Here is a 17886-nt window from a genome sequence, read left to right on the forward strand (position 1 = left end):
ATTTTAATTGATTAAAATTTAAGCATATTTAATTACATTAACAGATATTCTAGTGTTTAACCATTCTGGTATTTCTGGAGTGATCGAACTTGGTCATGATATGGTAGTCTTAATATTACTGATGTATATAGTTTGCTAATATTTTATTTAGCATCATTGCATGTATAGTAGTAAGTGAGATTAGTTTATAGATTATTTTTTGAGGCTTATCTTGTCTAGTATTGCTAAACTCGTAAAATGAGCTAGGGAGCTTTCCATCTTTTTCTGTGTTCTGGAAAAGCTTAAACAGTAAATGAGTGCTCTTTCTTAAAAGGTTTGGGAAAACTCACATGGTGCCTTTTGGGAGGGGGTTAAAATCTTACCTTTCCTATTTCTTCTTAGTTATTAATTTATTGAGTTTTCTATCTCTTCTTGAATCAATTCTGATAATTTTATTTTTCTTGAAATTTTCACATCCAGATGTTCAAGTTCATTCAATAACTTGCACACGGTTTTATCACTTAGGCTCTAGGGGCCAAGGCACCCATCCAACTTTGGCTACCTTTAGTAAAAGAAAATTCATTTGGACGTTAATAGGATGTTCACAGTATTGATAGGAGGCTGAGACACAGGCATAAGAACTAAGCATACTCAAGAGGCTATATCCTTAAAAAAAAAAATTTTTTTTTTTTAAAAAAACCAAACCCATTGCCGTTGAGTCAATTCCAACTCATAGCAACCCTATAGAACAGAGTAGAATGGCCCCATAGGGTTTTCAAAGAGTGGCTGGTGGATTCAAAGCAGCCATATCTCTTAAACGCTGTACCACCAGGGCTCCTTAGAAGGCATACTCTAATTATATTCAAGAGAGCCAAGAAAGTACACAGAAAGCTTATCTCATGGCTGAAACAGTCATACTGAGATGCTGCTGCTGCTGCTGCTGTTGTGACAAATAACTCCCAAATGTTTCATCTTATCACTTCTCTATTATCACTTAAAACTCATAAATCAGAGAGAGAGAAATTTTATCAGTCTCCTGACTGTAAAGAGGTAGAGGGTATGGATTTTGACATGAATTTTTTAAACTTCTATTCTGGAAAACAGGTGCCTGGAATGACCCTCACACTAAAACAACCCACGATAGAAGAAAGATAATTCTCCAAATTAAAATGGGAACCTATTATGAAGAATAATGGCTGTTAGGCAGCCCTCAAAAAATGTCCACTTTCCCAGCACTGTCCTAAAATTGCGAAATTGTTTTACTCTTTTTGTTGTTGTTGTTTCCCAAAATGACTCATTGTTTTATTTATATTTACTTTCTGGTTTATTTACAATTGTTTGTATAATTACTATTTTTTAGTAATTTATTACTAAAATTTATTATTTTCTATCACTTCTATTTATCTTATTGCTCCTTTTGTACTATCCTAGGTTTCATTCTCAGTTATTTCTTTTGAATGCTTTTTTGTTGTAAAATTTTCTGGTGATTTGGATGTATAAATGTCTTCTTTTCTTCTATTCTTTCTAAGCTTAGAAATCTTCCTTACCTAAGGTTTAATATCTGTTTCAATAGCATTTCTTTTGGAGATGAGAACTTTGATTCTACTTTTAGCAGTATTATAAAGTATATCAGTAAGGATTTGGGTGGGAAGACAGGAATCACTCTAGGTATTTTAAGCAGAAATGAGAATACAAAACAGCATTGACATGGAATGGGCAACAATATGCATTGACAGTTTTCTCCCAGGCCTTATCTCCTACCCTCTGCCGTAATAAAGTCTTAAGAGATCTGGATCATCTGGACTTCTAGCAGCATATCACATTATTCTGCTACATAAACTGCATTACAAAGCAGAACAGATGTGCACGAGGTAGCTAGCATGCTGAATGCCTTAATAAGACACATATTCCAGAGGGCAGGAGATAAAATTTTTAGAAAACCAGTGCTCGGGAACCTGCCAGAATATCCTCTCTAAAGTAAAAGACAAATTATCGCATTTTGCACTTCCTACGACAAAGAAAGAGGCAAAACCTAGTGAGCCTTTGTGGGCTCTAGGGGCAACATATTCCACACCTAGGAACACTGCTGCATCTGCCATAGCAGGAAAAGGTTCTGCAGTGATCCAGTAGACCCTACGGTGGGTATCAGTGGAGTTTGAGAAAGCCCCAGTGAGGAAACTAGAATACAGGACCCTGGGGTTCTGGAGCAAGCCCACGGCACCTGCAGCAGAGAATTATACTCCTTTTGAGAAACAGCTTATGTACTTTGGGACCCAGATAAATGTGGAATAATTGGTCATGGGACACTGTGTCACCATGAGGCCAGAATTGCCCGTTATGGTCTGGGTCCTGGCAGACTCACAATGCATAACGTTGAGCAGCCCCAGCAAAAATTTATCCCAAGATATAAGTGTTACCAGGGACTGCCAAAAGAGTGAACAAACCTGTCTCAGAAGAAGTACAACCAGAGTGCTCCTTAAAAGCAAGGATGGCGAGACTACATCTCACGTAATTGGGACGTTATCGGGAAGTACCGATCCTGGAGAAGAACATCATGCTTGGCAAAGTAGAGGGTCAGTGAAAAAGAGGAAGACCCTCAATGAGATGGATTGACACAGTGGCTGCAACAATGGGCTCAAGCATGACAATGATTCTGAGGATGGCGCAGGATCGTGCAGTGTTTTGTTCTATTGTACATAGGGTCACTATGAGTAGGAAGTGACTCAAGAACACCTAACTACAACAACGACATAAGTGTTACATCCAGAATCAAACACATCCAGGACCAGAGGGCTGCATATGCAGGTAGTCCAGACCTTCCTGGTATTCATAACTGTTAAATCTGTGCGACTCCTCAGCTCACAACTATGGTTGTATGGGGAAGCTGGTATGACCAGTTGAAGGAGGAAAGGAAAGCTTGCATTTGGATCACATATGGATTGACTCAGTACTTAGGTGCAAGACAAAAATAGACAGCAGCTGCATTACAGCCACACTTAAGGGCAGTTTTGGAAGACAGTGGTGAGGAAAAGTCCTCCAATGAGCAGAGCTTCAGGTGGTACACTCAACCGTCCACTTGGCATGGAAGGAGAAATGGCCCAAGGTTAGACTATATATATGGAATTGTGGCAATACTAAGTGGCTTGGCTGGCTGGTCAGGACCTAGAAGGAAACAGACCGGAAGAACAAGACAAGAAGGTCTAGGCTAGAGGCATGTGTGAAGGGAGTATGAAGTATAAAATCTTTGTATCACACATTAATGCCCTCCAGAGAGCATCCGCCAGAGAAATGGCACTAAATAACCAACAGAATGACTCAGCCAGTTGATATCAGCTAGTCTCAGCCATCCGCCACCCTAGCGCTGGCACAATGGGCACAAAAATGAAGTGGCCATGGTAGCAGAGATGAAGGTATACAGGAAGCCCAAAGCTTGTTCAGCTATTGTCATCGTCAAACTGACAGCAATAGAGACCAATGCTGAGCCCCCAACATGGCACAGTTCATCAAGAAGACCAATTAGCCACTTGGTGGCAAGTTGACTATATTTGGTCCCTCAAGTCTTAGAAGGGTCAGTGGTTCACTCTATATTAATAGATACATATTCTACATATGGGTGTGCGTTTCCTGCCTGCTGGGTCTCAGCTGGTGCCATGATCCAAAGGATTACAGAGTGCTTAACATCCTGCCAGACCAGGGAACCCTCTTTACAATAAAGGAGATTCGGAGTGGGGATCCATGGTCCTGTCATAGACTGCACGACCTAGAAACTGTCTGCCTGATAGAGCATTGCCATGGCCTGTTGAATGCAGCGCTAAGCTGCTACTTAAAGGTGATACTCTGTGAGGATGGGATGCTATCCTCTAGGAAGCAGTATATGCATTGAATCAAAGACCTTCATACAGCATTTTATCCCCATTAGGAAATATACACGGGGGTGGGAACCAAAGGACAGAAGAAGGAATGACCACACTTACCATCCTTCCCAATGCCCAACTGAGGGCTTTTTGCTTAGAGTCCCCACAACTATGAGCCCTGCAGGGTTAGAGGTCTTGATCCCCCACAGGAAACACATTTTCACTAGGGGAAACAACAAGAACCTCATTGAATTATAAGCTAAAGCTGCTGCCTGATGCACATAGGACCAGCAGGGAAGAAGAGAATTCACCATCTTGGCAAGAGTAACTGGCCCTGATCACTCAGAGGAAGTAGGGTTGCTGTAATACAATGGGGGCATGGAGGAATATGTGTAGAGCCCAGATGGTCTGCTTGGGTGCCTCTAAGTGACAGAGAAGGGACAGAAACAGGAGCTCAGAACACTTCTGAAAGAGGTTCTGGGTCATGCCATCAGGTAAGCCACTGAGGCCAGCTGAGGTGGTAGCTCATGGTGAAGGGAATCTAGAGTGGATAAGGAGGAAGCAGAGGATGAGTATAACTACAGCCCCAAGGTCAACTGCAAGGGCAGGGGCTGTAGTTTTTCTCTAGCTCCCTCTTCTAAGTTTTCCCTCAGGAAGAGAGACCCACCAGAATTTTGAAGGAGCCACTTTGAACATATTTGGAGAAGTAGATCAAAAAGGTGCAAGGAGTGGACTCTGAAAGACACAGAGATGAGTTTCCTAGGCCCCGCAAGGAAGGTTTGCTGCCTAGCTTTGAAAAGTGTGGTCAGAAGATCCCTTTTCCTGACAGCAAACAGTTGTCAGATCCTTCAGGGTCTGCCTCAGCTACAGAGAACCACCTCATCCAAGGTCATGCCCTTCTTGGGGCAGCCCACATCAGGTGGCTGAGCAATTTTGGCCTGACCCAGGGACACTCTGACAGGCAACACTCACTCCAGAGCTTCCACCAGGTTGGCCAAGGCTTTGGCAAAACTGTTCCATGGTTCGACTTCTCCCTCTGTTCCCTTCCGATTCCTCTCCTGTCCTTTCACAGGTGTTGATCTGTAGTAAACATCTTGCACCAAACTCTGTCTCATGTCTGCTTCAGGAGCCCCCAAACTGTAACAGCATTTCTGCTGTCACAAATTTACTTCACAAGTACAAATGAATCCTGTACTATAGTTGGTAAAGTACTGGGGCAAAAATAGAGAAACCAAACCAAGCCAGTTGGCATTGAGACGATTCTGATTCATGGCAACCCCACGTGGGCCAGAGTAGATCTGTGTCCCATAGGATTTTGAATGCCTGATTTTTGAGAAGTAGATCACCACGCCTTTCTTCTAAGGTACCTCTGTGTGGACTTGAACATCCATATTTCAGTTAGCACCAGCCGAGGACTCTGGAAAAAAATACTTGTGTTCAAAAACTTTTCTGTGTGCAGAGAATGTAATTCAATCACAGCACGACCAATCCATGTAAATGAGCTCTTTTCTGAGCATTTTTGGTTTATTTAGTATAACCTTTGATTGATGGACATTCTCTTCTTACTGCCACATGGTCTTCAATCTTAAGAAAAAAAATTGTAATCTTATTGTACCTAGAAACATAAGAAATCTGCTTCCAGTGTAATTTCTGTCTTCACTGAAAAGCAGAATTGAGGCACCACTCAGCAACAAGGTGGGGAAATCACCCTCTTCTGGAGGAAACGCAGTTCCTATTGGTCGCCTCTCTCAGCTGTTTACTGGGAGGGCCATTTTTTGTTTCAGTTACGGTAAAACTCTGGATTTTAGCCAAATTCTTTGAACGTTCAAAAGTACAAATCTCTTTAGGAGGCTTAGTCTTTTTAAATATTTTTTCAGAGGTTAAAAATTAAATTTCAGAAGAATATCAGGTGTAGAGATAGTCCCTCAACAGAGGCACTGACCCTGACTATCTCCACCATGAAGCTTGTTCCTGTTCTGTTACTTTTGTGCTGCTACTTAAGTTTTTGTAAGGTAAGTAATTCAATCTTTATGCAAACCATTTTAAGGAGTTTTTTAAAACATAAAAATTACTGAAAAAATCTGAAAGGTATGATTTTGGCTTAAATATTACATTGTTTACTTACCAATAGTGGCACTATATAGTCAGTAACAAAGATTTTGTTAGTGTCTTAGTAAGACAGTTTTAAGAAAATAGCTCCTTTAATATGCTTATCTCTGTGCATAGATATTGAACTGAACAAGAATTTTTTTTAATATCAGTCTATAATTTACAGTAACCAAGTGAAATCAATAAACATTTACCAAGTTCCCACTGTGTGCAAGGTATAGTGCCAGGAAAATAATAAGACTGATCTCTTCCTTCAACAGCCTTTTAGTATAGTTATAGAGAGATGATACAATTATGCCAGTGGTGAAATAGCAAGCAAGGTTTAAATAATACTTGAAAACACAAAAGGAGAGACTTTACAAGACAGTATACATTTAATTGCCAAAAATGGCACAAATATCACATGCCAAAGACTTTGAGAAGAGCACAAATCACTTCATGCTGTGAGGTCAGGAAGAGTTTATGGACCAAGTGGGATTTGGTTTGGATCTTTAGTTCTTGGATCAGATTTGATCAGTGGAAAGAAAGAGGAAATACTTTCCAGTCTTTCTAGCCAAAAAAAGCAGCAAGTGCTACAGCAGAAACGCAGCAAAACACCAGGCTCTTTCAGATGAATAAATCCATTTGATTGGCGTAGAGTCTTTGTGGGCAACTGTGAAGTTAAAACTGAAAATGTCAGGTGGTAGCCCCCAGGTTGGAGGGCCATCTATTAAGATTAAAAATGTTTAAGACATTTTCATTATTTAATGCTGATTGTCTACTTTTGTGTTCAAAGCCTTCCCTCTATACCAAGAGCCCCCAGAGGCAATGGAAATGAAGTCAAGTGTCCCATTACATGTAGTATTGGGATTTAAGCCAATTATGTTTAAATCCCAAAGAAAAGGATTACATTGGAGGCAAGAGATATTGAGAACATTTGTGTTGTATATAAATAAAAAGCAACAGATTGAAATATCTGCTTGATAAATAATACTGATGAAAATCTAAAGTGTAAAGATTTGATTCAAATATGTAAGGTTATCATCCAGATTCCACTTATAAAATGCTCCTGGGAGATAATTGCGGTTTTTAAAATATAAGAATGAATATAAACTTAAGCTGATGTCAGCAATGTCATCCTATGGAAGAATATTCAGCCTCACTGGCAATTAAAAAAATAAAAAATTAAATCTACTCAGGTACCTCCACACAACGATTTAACTAGAAAAAAAAACTACCATTGGTTATTGGTGCTTTAAATAGATTTAATTTTTCTGGACAAGCTTGCTAAATGTGGGAAGTATAAAAATAATAACCCACTAGCCAGGTGATTCTTGTCAAAAACTGTGCATGGTTAGAGATTTTTGCCCTATTCACAAGCTATTGTTAGCCTATCACTGTTTCATGGATGATGGCAGAATACACACGATTCCTGGGTCAGAGATAAATGATTTTATTGCTCATGGCAAAATCAGTAGCCAGAGCTTAATGTTCATTTCCACAGGTTTCCCATGCTCTGCAAGTCCTGTAGGGGCGACACTTACCACTTACATGTGCAGTAAGTTGTGTTACAGGAGAAGAACACTGAGCTGCAGAGCTATTGCTTCTATATTAAGCAGAAGCAAGCCTACTCTTTGTCCAGCTTCAGAATGCTAACTCTTACCTCAAGGTTGTTCACTCCAAACAAAACCATCAGTGCCCGTGGAGGGCTGCCTCCCTCAGTAATTCTATTTCACAAACTTAAGGGAAAAAAATATGTATATTTGTTCATGGATTTATACAGTGGCATTTCTATAATTTTCCAGAACACATAAAATCTAAATGCTCAAAGTAGGGAAAAACCAAGCCCATTGCCATCCATTCGATTCCAACTCATAGCGACCCTATTTGACGGAGTAGAACTGCCCCATAGAGTTTCCAAGGAGCAGCTGGTGGATTCAAACTGCTGACCTTTTGGTTAGCAGCCATAGCTGTTAACCACTGTGATACCAGGGCTAAAGTAGGGAAAAGACTTAGCAAATCACAATATATTAACATAATGGAATGCTATATAGCAATTTAAAAAATCCATATGTAAATATTATTGAGGCATCAAAACTTGTATATAAAATATTGTTAAGTGAAAAGAGAACACAGAATATTATATACACAAAAGAACATTACGAATTTTTAGGCATCTATGTATATGAATCAAGATTGGAAGAAAATGTAGTCATAGAAATATAATTGATGCTCCTTGTTTCAATTTCTATGTTGCTCACATTCCTCAGAAAAATGCTAGAAAATGTCCTTTTAATGTCCATGACAAAAATACTTTAGATTATGACAATAGGCCATACACTACCAAATCTTAAAGGAATTTAGAGTTTATCTGAGCCCAACGCCATCTTTTCAGAAGACACTAAGGCTCAGAGACATAGTATCCCTTCCAAGATCACCGAGCTAGTGAGTGGCAGTCGTGGGACTAGAACGCTGTAGATTTTTCTCTAAAGACATTTTTACTAAAATCGAAAAGCACACAGGTCTTGTAATTTGTAAAATAATAATAAAGTCATGGTTTTCCTTTTCTGCTTTTGGAAATTATCCACAAGCAAAAAAAAGAACAGTAAATAAAAACACAAACTCTGCTTTTAAGTCTAACTGTGAGGTATCTAGACCCCCAAACCATGAGGTTTTGAGGAAAGTGAAAGTGAGTCCAGCAACAAAGAAGAGAAACCACCTGAAGCCACCGATCTCAGAAAAAAGCTGGCATAACACACTTCTCCAAGTAAGTGGCCCATGTGGAAGTATGAAACCAACCATCTCTTGTTTACAGAAATGACAATAGGATGACCAGATTAGAAGCAGGAGCCTTACAGGGCCCTATTTTTCATAAGCCTCAAGAACAAGGAAGATGGCCACAAACAAGGACTCACACATACAAGTCATATCTGCAGGAAACAATCTGCTGGAGAGGCAGCAGGGAAGAGTTTCTGCTCTGTGAGCATCCCAGTAGTAAGGCTTGTGTTGATTGGAAAGAAGCAAAGTCTAAAAGATTTTACTCACAAAACTGAAAATTCCCAAGATTCTGGAATATAGTCCTAAACTTTCCCTCACACAAACTCCCTTTGAACAGTTGGTCCAGGAACGACTCAATTCATTTCAATTGAAGTGAATAACATCAAAAAGGAACCAGCAAAGGATTTTTGAACATCAGGGAGTATTGTTCTCAGGAACCCTTCTTGAAGAAACTACTAGAGGGCAAACTTCAACCAATCGTGATATGAATGAAGAAACTGAGACAAAAAGACTGGTAACACGTGAAAAACGTTAAGCTGGCAAATGTGTTGTATATATTTTTACACTGATTAAATAAATGTGAAAAAAGAAAGGACTTAAGGTGAGTATTGACTCCATTTGACCCAGTGGGGGAATAGGACTTAACATGGGAACTGTGGTGTTGAATGGAGTATAAATATTGTTACTTCTGAAAATGTGGAAATGGCATAGCTAACAAAAGTTGGGAGGGGAAGAGGAACAGAAGGTGTTCAGTAATCTAAGTACTTTGATTTTCTCACTTTTTTAAAAATAGCAGAGAATCAAAAGAGATCAGTTAAAGCTGATAAATTATGTAATTGTGATGTAAACATGCTTGAAGGCACAAAGGCATATGCTTGGGATTCTTAATATAAAAGTAGACACTGCAATATGCTGTAATTGCTAGTGGATCAAGAGAGGAAAAAGTGGAAATTGCAAATTCTACATTGCTTATGTTAGGGAATCAGTAAAGACTAAATAAAAAGAGAATTATATGCATTAGATAAATGTTTACAAAGGTAATCACAAGAATAGAGAAACACTTCTTAGAATCTTTCCAAGGACACAAAAATACTTTTAAAAAGCAAACAGGCCACATAGCAGAAGATTAAAACAAACAAAAAAGCTATAAAAAGACTGATCATATCTTAAAATAACATGACATATTATACATTATATATACAATAAAAACCAATACATATATAATAATACACATAATATGTCATAAACCAAATATACCTGCCATTAAAAACAAATGGACTTTCCCATTTGTTAAAAACAAGCAGTAAATTTAGTTCAGTCACAAGGCAAAATTCCACATGGTACCCAGATAAAACAAAGTAATTGAAAATAGGAAAGTAAATAAATGAGCAAACATATATCAGGTAATTACAAAGCAAAGTCAAGTAGGATTTATGATTTAATATCAGACAAAGTAAAAATTCAGGGCAAAAAGCATTAAGCAAGAACAAGAGATAAATGAAACAAAGTAGAAACAGAACAGGCAATATTCTCTGATCTCAATATAATAAAACCAGAAATAAAATTACCTAACATGGAAAGTAAAAAACTTTTAAAACAAATTACTGAATTACAGATTTTTAAACAAAACACTTCAGGCTATTTAGAAACAATAATGGAAGTGTTACATATCAGAAGCTATGAGATACAGTTTAAAAATTTATAGCACCCTCCCAGCCAAACAATAGACAGGCACATAAGATAAACAATAACACCAGAGAGAAACATACTCCCAGGAACAATCAATTATAAGATGAGAAGGCAGGAAAGGGTAAATGCTCAGGGCAAAAGCAAATGGGGAAACCAGGGCAGAAATGGGAAGAGTGTTCACACAAGGTGAGGAATGAAACTAGGGTCATGAAACACTTTATGTACAAACTATTGATAAGAAACGAATTTTCTCTGTAAACGTTCATCTAAAGCATAATTAAAAAAAAATTGTATACCCTAAATTATTATATTTATTAGCAAGAAAGAACAAAAATAAATGAAGCATCCAACACAAGAAGTAATGAAAAGATCTATAGCACAATGATCTATAATATAAGCTTTAAAAAAAGCACGAGAAAGGCATTAATAAACATGAAAGTGGGAATTAAATAGAAAACAGAAAAGTGGTAAAACTAATAAGTTCAAGAGTTCATGTCTTAAAAAAGGTAATGAAATAGGGTAAATAATTAGCACATGTAATAAAGAAAAAAATATAAAAATCCAAAAATAAGTAACGAAGTGAAATAACTATAGATAAAAATAAAACTTAAAGAATCCTAAGAAATAAAATATTCCATTCAATTCTATGCAAAAAACAAACAAAACAAAACAAAAACAGCCCATTTCTAAGGTGCTTTCCTGATTCTCTGTGCCCCTTCCCCCAGAAACAAATAAGTAGCCTATCTAGCTTATCAGTGGGAACTGACACCACCAAAATTACAAGACACAGAAAATTTAATCTAAATTTTCCCAGAACATAGAAAGGGTAATAACAAAGATAGTACTTAAAAAGAAGACAAGTCCATTGGTGGTTTGACAAAAGTGTTAACCCCATGCATTTACAGCAGATGGGTGCGTATACCACACAGGCAGATGTAACCAGTCAATCATTATTAGCATTTCATGCTTTATATTTTTTTCCACCTGTTTATCTCAAGTTTGGAAACATTTGGAAGTGCACCAGTGTAATTTACATAATAAAAATTGGGATCTCTATATCTGAGAAAAGAAATCGAGACTAATTTGCATATTAATATTTCCCCTTCTTGATGCCAGACCACAACTCAGATAAATTTTCTTTGTTTTAGTCTTTGTATGATTCAAGATCAATTTTATTCTCTTCTAAAGGATCAGGGAAGTATACCAGAAAAACGAAAACCAAACCAGTGGCAGGAGAGCCAATTCTGACTCACGGACATTCCATATGTGCAGAGTAGAACTGTGCTCCATGAGGTTTTCAAGGCCGTGAGCTTTCCAAAGCAGATTGCCAGCCCTTGCTTCCAAGGAGTCTCTGGGTGGACTTGAACTGCCACCCTTTCACTGTGTCAAGTTCTCAATCTTTGTGCCACCCAGGACTCCCAGGGAAGTATAGGGAGAATGAAAATCAAGAGATAAAAAGAACCCAGAATGATTCTGTCCTGGAGGATATTATCTTAAAATAAAGAAATGCTCAGGTTTGTCATTCATAAACTCCTTTAGTTTATTGCATGGTAGTCATAGCAAGGCACACAAGTAAAATCTTGTTCTGGATGGAATTGTGTCCCCCCAAAATTATGTGTGTCAACTTGGCTGGTCCATGATTCTCAGTGTTGTGAGACTATCTACAATTTTTTTTGTTTGTTTTTAACTTGGGAGAGCTGAAGCCAAGTAGTTTTATTTATTTATTTACTTTTTTATTACACTTTAGATGAAGGTTTACAGAGAAAATTAGTTACTCATTAAACAATACACAAATTGTTTTGTGACATTGGTTGCCAACATCACAGTTGTCAACACTCTCCCCTTCTCAACCTTGAGTTTCCAGTTACCAGCTTTCCTGCCCCCTCCTGCCTTCTCCTCCTTGCCCCTGGGCTGGTGTGCCCATTTAGTCTTGTTTGGTGTTACAAGCCTGTCTAATCTTTGACTGAAGAGTAAACCTCAGAAGTGACTTCAGTACTGAGTCAAAAGTGTCTCCAGGGCCATACTCTTGGGATTTCTCCAGTCTCTGTCAGACCAGTAAGTCTCGTCCCTTGCTTGAGAAGGGGTGGGGCCAGTGGAGTATCTCAGATGGCCACTCACAAGCTTTTAAGACCCCAGATGCTACTCACCGAAGTAGGATGTAGAACATGTTCTTTATTAACAATGTTATGCCAACTGAGCTAGATGTCCCCCAAGACCATGGTCCCTCAGTCCCTCAAGGAGTTTGGATGTGTTTATGCAGCTTCCATGACCTTGCCTTGGTCAAGTTGTGCTGACTTCCCCAATATTGTGTACTGTCTTACCCTTCAGCAAAGTTACCACTTACCTATCGTCTGGGAAGCACTGGTGATGTAGTGGTTAAGAGCTATGGCTGCTAACCAAAAGGTCGGCAGTTCAAATCCACCAGGCGCTCCTTGGAAACCATATGGGGCGCTCTACTCTGCCCTATAGAGTTGCTATGAGTCCGAATTGACCGAATAGTAAAGGAGGGGGGGGAGTTTGTTTGTTTTTTTATAGGTAGTGTTTTTCCCTGCTACCCCTCCCCTCCCTAGTAGTTATCAAAGTTTGTTTCTTTCTGTGTGTAAACCTTTTCATGAGTTTAGATAATAGTGGTCTCATAGAGTATTTGTCCTTTTCTGATTGATTTATTTCACCCAGCATAATGCCCTCCAGATTCATCCACGTAGTGAGATGTTTCTCAGATTCATCATTGTTCTTTATCGTAGTATTCCATTATGTTTCTGTACCACAGTATATCCATTCATCTGTTAATGGGAATTTAGGTTATTTCCATCTTTTCGCAATTGTGAGTAATGCTGCAGTGCACATGGAAGCGTATATGTCTGTTCATGTGACAGCTCTTATTTCTCTAGGATATATTCCTAGGAGTGGGATTGCTGGGTTATATGGTATTTCTATGTCTAGCTTTTTAAGGAAGCACCATATTGTTTTCCAAAATGGTTGTACCAATTTACATTCCCACCAGCAATGTATAAGCATTCCAAGCTCTCCACAGCCTCTCCAAAATTTGTTTATTTTCTGTTTTTTTGATTCTTACTAACAATGTTTGGGTAAGATGGTATCTCACTGTAGTTTTGATTTGCATTTCTCTAATGGCTGTTCAACCGTTTCAAGAGGTAGTACATGCTCAGGAACCAATTGTACAAAAGGAAGAAGTCCAAGCTGCACTGACGGCATTGGTGAAAAACAAGGCGCCAGGAATTGACGGGATATCAATTGAGATGTTTCAACAAATGGATGCAGTGCTGGAAGTGCTTACTTGTCTATGCCAAGAAATATGGAAGACAGCTACCAGGCCAATTGACTGGAAGAGATCCATATTTATGCCTATCCCCAAGAAAGGGGATCCAACCGAATATGGAAATTAATTATAGAACAATATCATTAATATCACACACAAGCAAAATTTTGCTGAACAGCATTCAAAAGCAGCTGCAGCAGTGTATCGACAGGTAACTGCCAGAAATTCAGGCCAGATTCAAAAGAGGATGCGGAACCAGGGATATCATTGCTGATGTCAGATGGATCCTGGCTGAAAGCAGAGAATACCAGAAGGATGTTTACCTGTGTTTTATTGACTATGGTAAGGCATTCGACTGTGTAGATCCTAACAAACTGTGGATAACTCTGCAAAGAACGGGAATTCCAGAACACTTAATTGTTCTCATGAGGAACCTTTACATAGATCAAGAGGCAGTTATTCGTACAGAACAAGGGCATACTGCGTGGTTGAAAGTCAGGAAAGGTATGCATCAGGGTTATATCCTTTCACCATACCTATTCAATCTGTTCACTGAGCAAATAATCTGAGAAACTGGAGTATATGAAGAAGAATGGGGCATCAGGATTGGAGGAAGACTCATTAACAACCTGCGTTATACAGATGACACAACCTTGTTTGCTGAAAGTGAAGAGGACTTGAAGCCCTTACTAATGAAGATCAAAGACCACAGCCTTCAGTATGGATTACACCTCAACATAAAGAAAACAAAAATCCTCACAACTGGATCAATAAGCAACATTATGATAAACATAGAAAAGATTGAAGTTGTCGAGGATTTCATTTTACTTGGATTCACAATCAACACCCATGGAAGCAGCAGTCAAGAAATCAAACAACATACTGCATTGGGTGAATCTGCTGCAAAGGAACTCTTTAAAGTGTTGAAAAAGCAAAGATGTCATTTTGAAGACTAAGGTGTGCCTGACCCAAGCCATGGTATTTTCAATCGCATCATATGCATGTGAAAGCTGGACAATGAATAAGGAAGACAGAAGAAGAATTGATGCCTTTGAATTGTGGTGTTGGCAAAGAACATTGAATATACCACGGACTGCCAAAAGAACGAACAAATCTGTCTTGGAGGAAGTACAACCAGAATGCTCCTTAGAAGCAAGGATGGCGGGATTGCATATTACACACTTTGGACGTGTTGTCAGGAGGGATCAGTTCGTGGAGAAGGACATCATGCTTGGTAAAGTACAGGGTTAGCAGAAGGGAGGAAGACCCTCAACGAGGTGGTTTGACACAGTGGCTGCAACAACAGGCTCAAGCATAACAATGATTGTGAGGATGGTGCAGGACCGGGCAGTGTTTTGTTCTGTTGTGCATAGCGTCGTTATGAGTCAGAACTGACTTGACAGCACCTAAGAACAACAACAACAATGGCTAGTGATCGTGAGCATTTCCTCATGTGTGTTGTGCACCTGAAGGTCTTCTTTGGCAAAGTGTCTCTTTATATCCTTTGCCCATTATTTAATTGGATTATTTGTCTTTTTATTGTAGAGGTGTTGGATGTTCCTTTAGATTTTAGAGAATAGACCCTTGTCAGATATGTTGTAGTGAAATTTTTTTCTGAGCCTATAGGTCGTCTTTTCACTCTTTTGCTGAAGTCTTTTGATGAGCATAAGTGTTTAATTTTTAGAAGGTCCCATTTATCTAGCTTATCTTCTGGTGTTTGTGTACTGTTAGTTATGGTTTGTATCCTATTTATGCTGTGTATTAGGGCCTCTAACATTGACTCTATTTTTTCTTCTATGATCTTTATAACATTTAGGTCTTTGAATTGGTTCTATTTCATTTCTTTAGAGATGGACATCCAGTTTTTCCAGCACCATTTGTTAAAAAGATTGCCTTTTCCCCATCTAATGGACGTTGGGCCTTTGTCAAAGATCAGGTGAACGTAGGTAGATGGATTTACATCTGGGTTCTCAATTCTGTTCTGTTCCATTGATCAATGTGTTTGTCGTTGTACCAGTACCAGGCTGTTTTGACTACCATAGCTGTATAGTAGGGTCTGAGGTCAGGTAGTGCAAGTCCTCCTACTTTATCCTTTTTCTTCAATAGTGCTTTACTTATCTGGGTCCACTTTCCTTTCCATGTAAAATTAATGATTAGTTTTTCCATCTCATTAAAGACTCCCGTTGGTATTTGGATGGAGATTGTATTGTATTTGGGTAGAATTGACATTTTCACAATGTTGAGTCTGCCTATCCACGAGCATGGTATGTTTTTTCCATTCATGTAGATCTCTTTTGGTTTCTTGCAGTAGTGTTTTGTAGTTTTCTTTGTGCAGGTCTTTTAGGTCCCCGGTTAGATTTATTCCTAAGTATTTTAATTTTTTAGGGGCAATTACAAATGGTATTGCTTCCCTGAATTCATTTTCATAGTTCTTTTTATTGGTGTATAAGAATACAACTGATTTTTCTATGTTTCTCTTGTGTCCTGCTACTCTGCTGAATCTTTCTATCAGTTCCAGTAGTTTTCTTGTGGAGTCCTTTAAGTTCTCTATGTATTGTATCATATCATCCACAAATAGGTATAGTTTTACTTCTTCCTTACCAATTTGGATGCCCTTTCTTTCACTTGCCTTATTGTTTTAGCTAGAACTCCCAGCACAATGTTAAATAGGAATGGTGATAAATGGCATCCTTGTCTTGTTCCTGTTCTCAGGGGGAATGTTTCAGCCTGTCTCCATTACGAATGATGTTGGCTGTTGGTTTTGTATAGATGACCTTTATTATGTTGAGGAATTTCCATTCTATATCTAATTTATTGGGAGTTTTTATCAAGAATGGGTGTTGGACTTTATCAAATGCCTTTTCTACGTCAATTGAGATGATCATGTGATTCTTTCCTTTTGTTTTATTTATGTGCTGGAATATGTTGATTGGTTTTCTAATGTTGAAACATCCTTGCATACCTGGTATGAATCCCACTTGGTTGGGGTGTTTTTTTTTTTTTTTTTCATTGTTGTTTTTTATGATGATCAATTCTATTGGCTATAATTTGTTGAGAATTTTTGCATCCATATACATGAGAGCTATTGGTCTGTAATTTTCTTTCTTTCTTTCTTTTTTTTTTTTTTTTGGTGGTGTTTTTGCCTGGTTTTGGTATCATGGTTATATTGGCTTCATAGAATGAATTTGGACATAGCTGTTCTTTTTCTATATTCTGAAATAGTTTGAGTAGCACTGGTGCAAGCTCTTCTCTGAATATTTGGTAGAATTCTCCAGTAAAGCTATTAGGACCAGGGCTTTCTTTTATTGGGAGGTTTTTGTTTGTTCATTTGTTTTGTTTTTTACCTTTTCAATCTCTTCCCTTGTTATGGGTCTGTTCTGATTTTCAATATCAGTTTGTTTAATTTAGGTAGGTAGTGTGTTTCTAGAAATATGTCCATTTCCTCTAGGCTTCCAAATTTGTTGGAGTATGGTTTTCCATAGTACTCTGTTACAGTCCTTTTTATTTCAGTTGGGTCTGTTGTTATGACCCCCATTTCTTTTCTTATTTGAGTTATTTGCATCTTCTCCTGTTTTTCTTTTGTCAGTTTGGGCAGTGGTTTGTAGATTTTGTTGATTCCTTTGAAGAACCAACTTTTGGTTTTGTTGATTCTTTCTACTGTTTTTCTATTCTCTATTTCATTTATTTCTGCTCTGGTCTTTATTATTTTCTTTCTTCCTGCAGCTGTGGGCTCCTTTTGATGTTCTCTTTCCATTTGTTTGAGTTGTATGGTGAATGTTTTGATTTTGTCTCTTCTTTTTTGATGTGTGCATCTGTTGCTATAAATTGACCTCTGAAGACTGCCTTTGCTGTGCCCCAAAGGTTTTGATATGATGTGTTTTCATTCTCGTTTGATTCTAGAAATTTTTTTTATTCTATATTTGATTTTTTTGTATTACCCAGTTGTTTTTAAGCAAGATGTTATTCAGTTTCCATTTATTTGATTTTTTTTACTTGCCCTTCCTGTTATTAATTTCTACTTTTATGGCATTGTGATCAGAGTAAATGCTTTGTATTATCTCATTGTTTTGGATTTTGTTGAGGTTTGCTTTGTGGCCTATGATGTGGTCTATTCTGCAGAACATTTCATGTGCATTGGAAAAGAATGTGTACTTTGCTGCTGTTGGGTGGAGTGTTATATATATGCCTATGAGGTCAAGTTGGTTGATTGTGGCCTTT

The 17886-nt window shown here is 38.2% G+C and overlaps 1 protein-coding gene across 2 annotated transcripts in view; it reads left to right on the forward strand.

Moving 5' to 3' along the window:
• The first annotated feature begins 5625 nt into the window (after positions 1–5625).
• Positions 5626–17886, forward strand: part of CFI (complement factor I) — a 98161-nt gene continuing 85900 nt past the window's right edge. For both annotated transcript variants that reach the window (XM_049885526.1, XM_049885527.1), the window contains exon 1: positions 5626–5845. In XM_049885526.1, the coding sequence (XP_049741483.1) occupies positions 5792–5845 (54 nt within the window). In that variant the 5' untranslated portion in view covers positions 5626–5791. The remainder of the gene's footprint in view (positions 5846–17886) is intronic.

The sequence above is a fragment of the Elephas maximus genome, chromosome 5 (assembly GCF_024166365.1).
Source record: "Elephas maximus indicus isolate mEleMax1 chromosome 5, mEleMax1 primary haplotype, whole genome shotgun sequence".
Lineage (NCBI taxonomy): Eukaryota > Metazoa > Chordata > Mammalia > Proboscidea > Elephantidae > Elephas > Elephas maximus.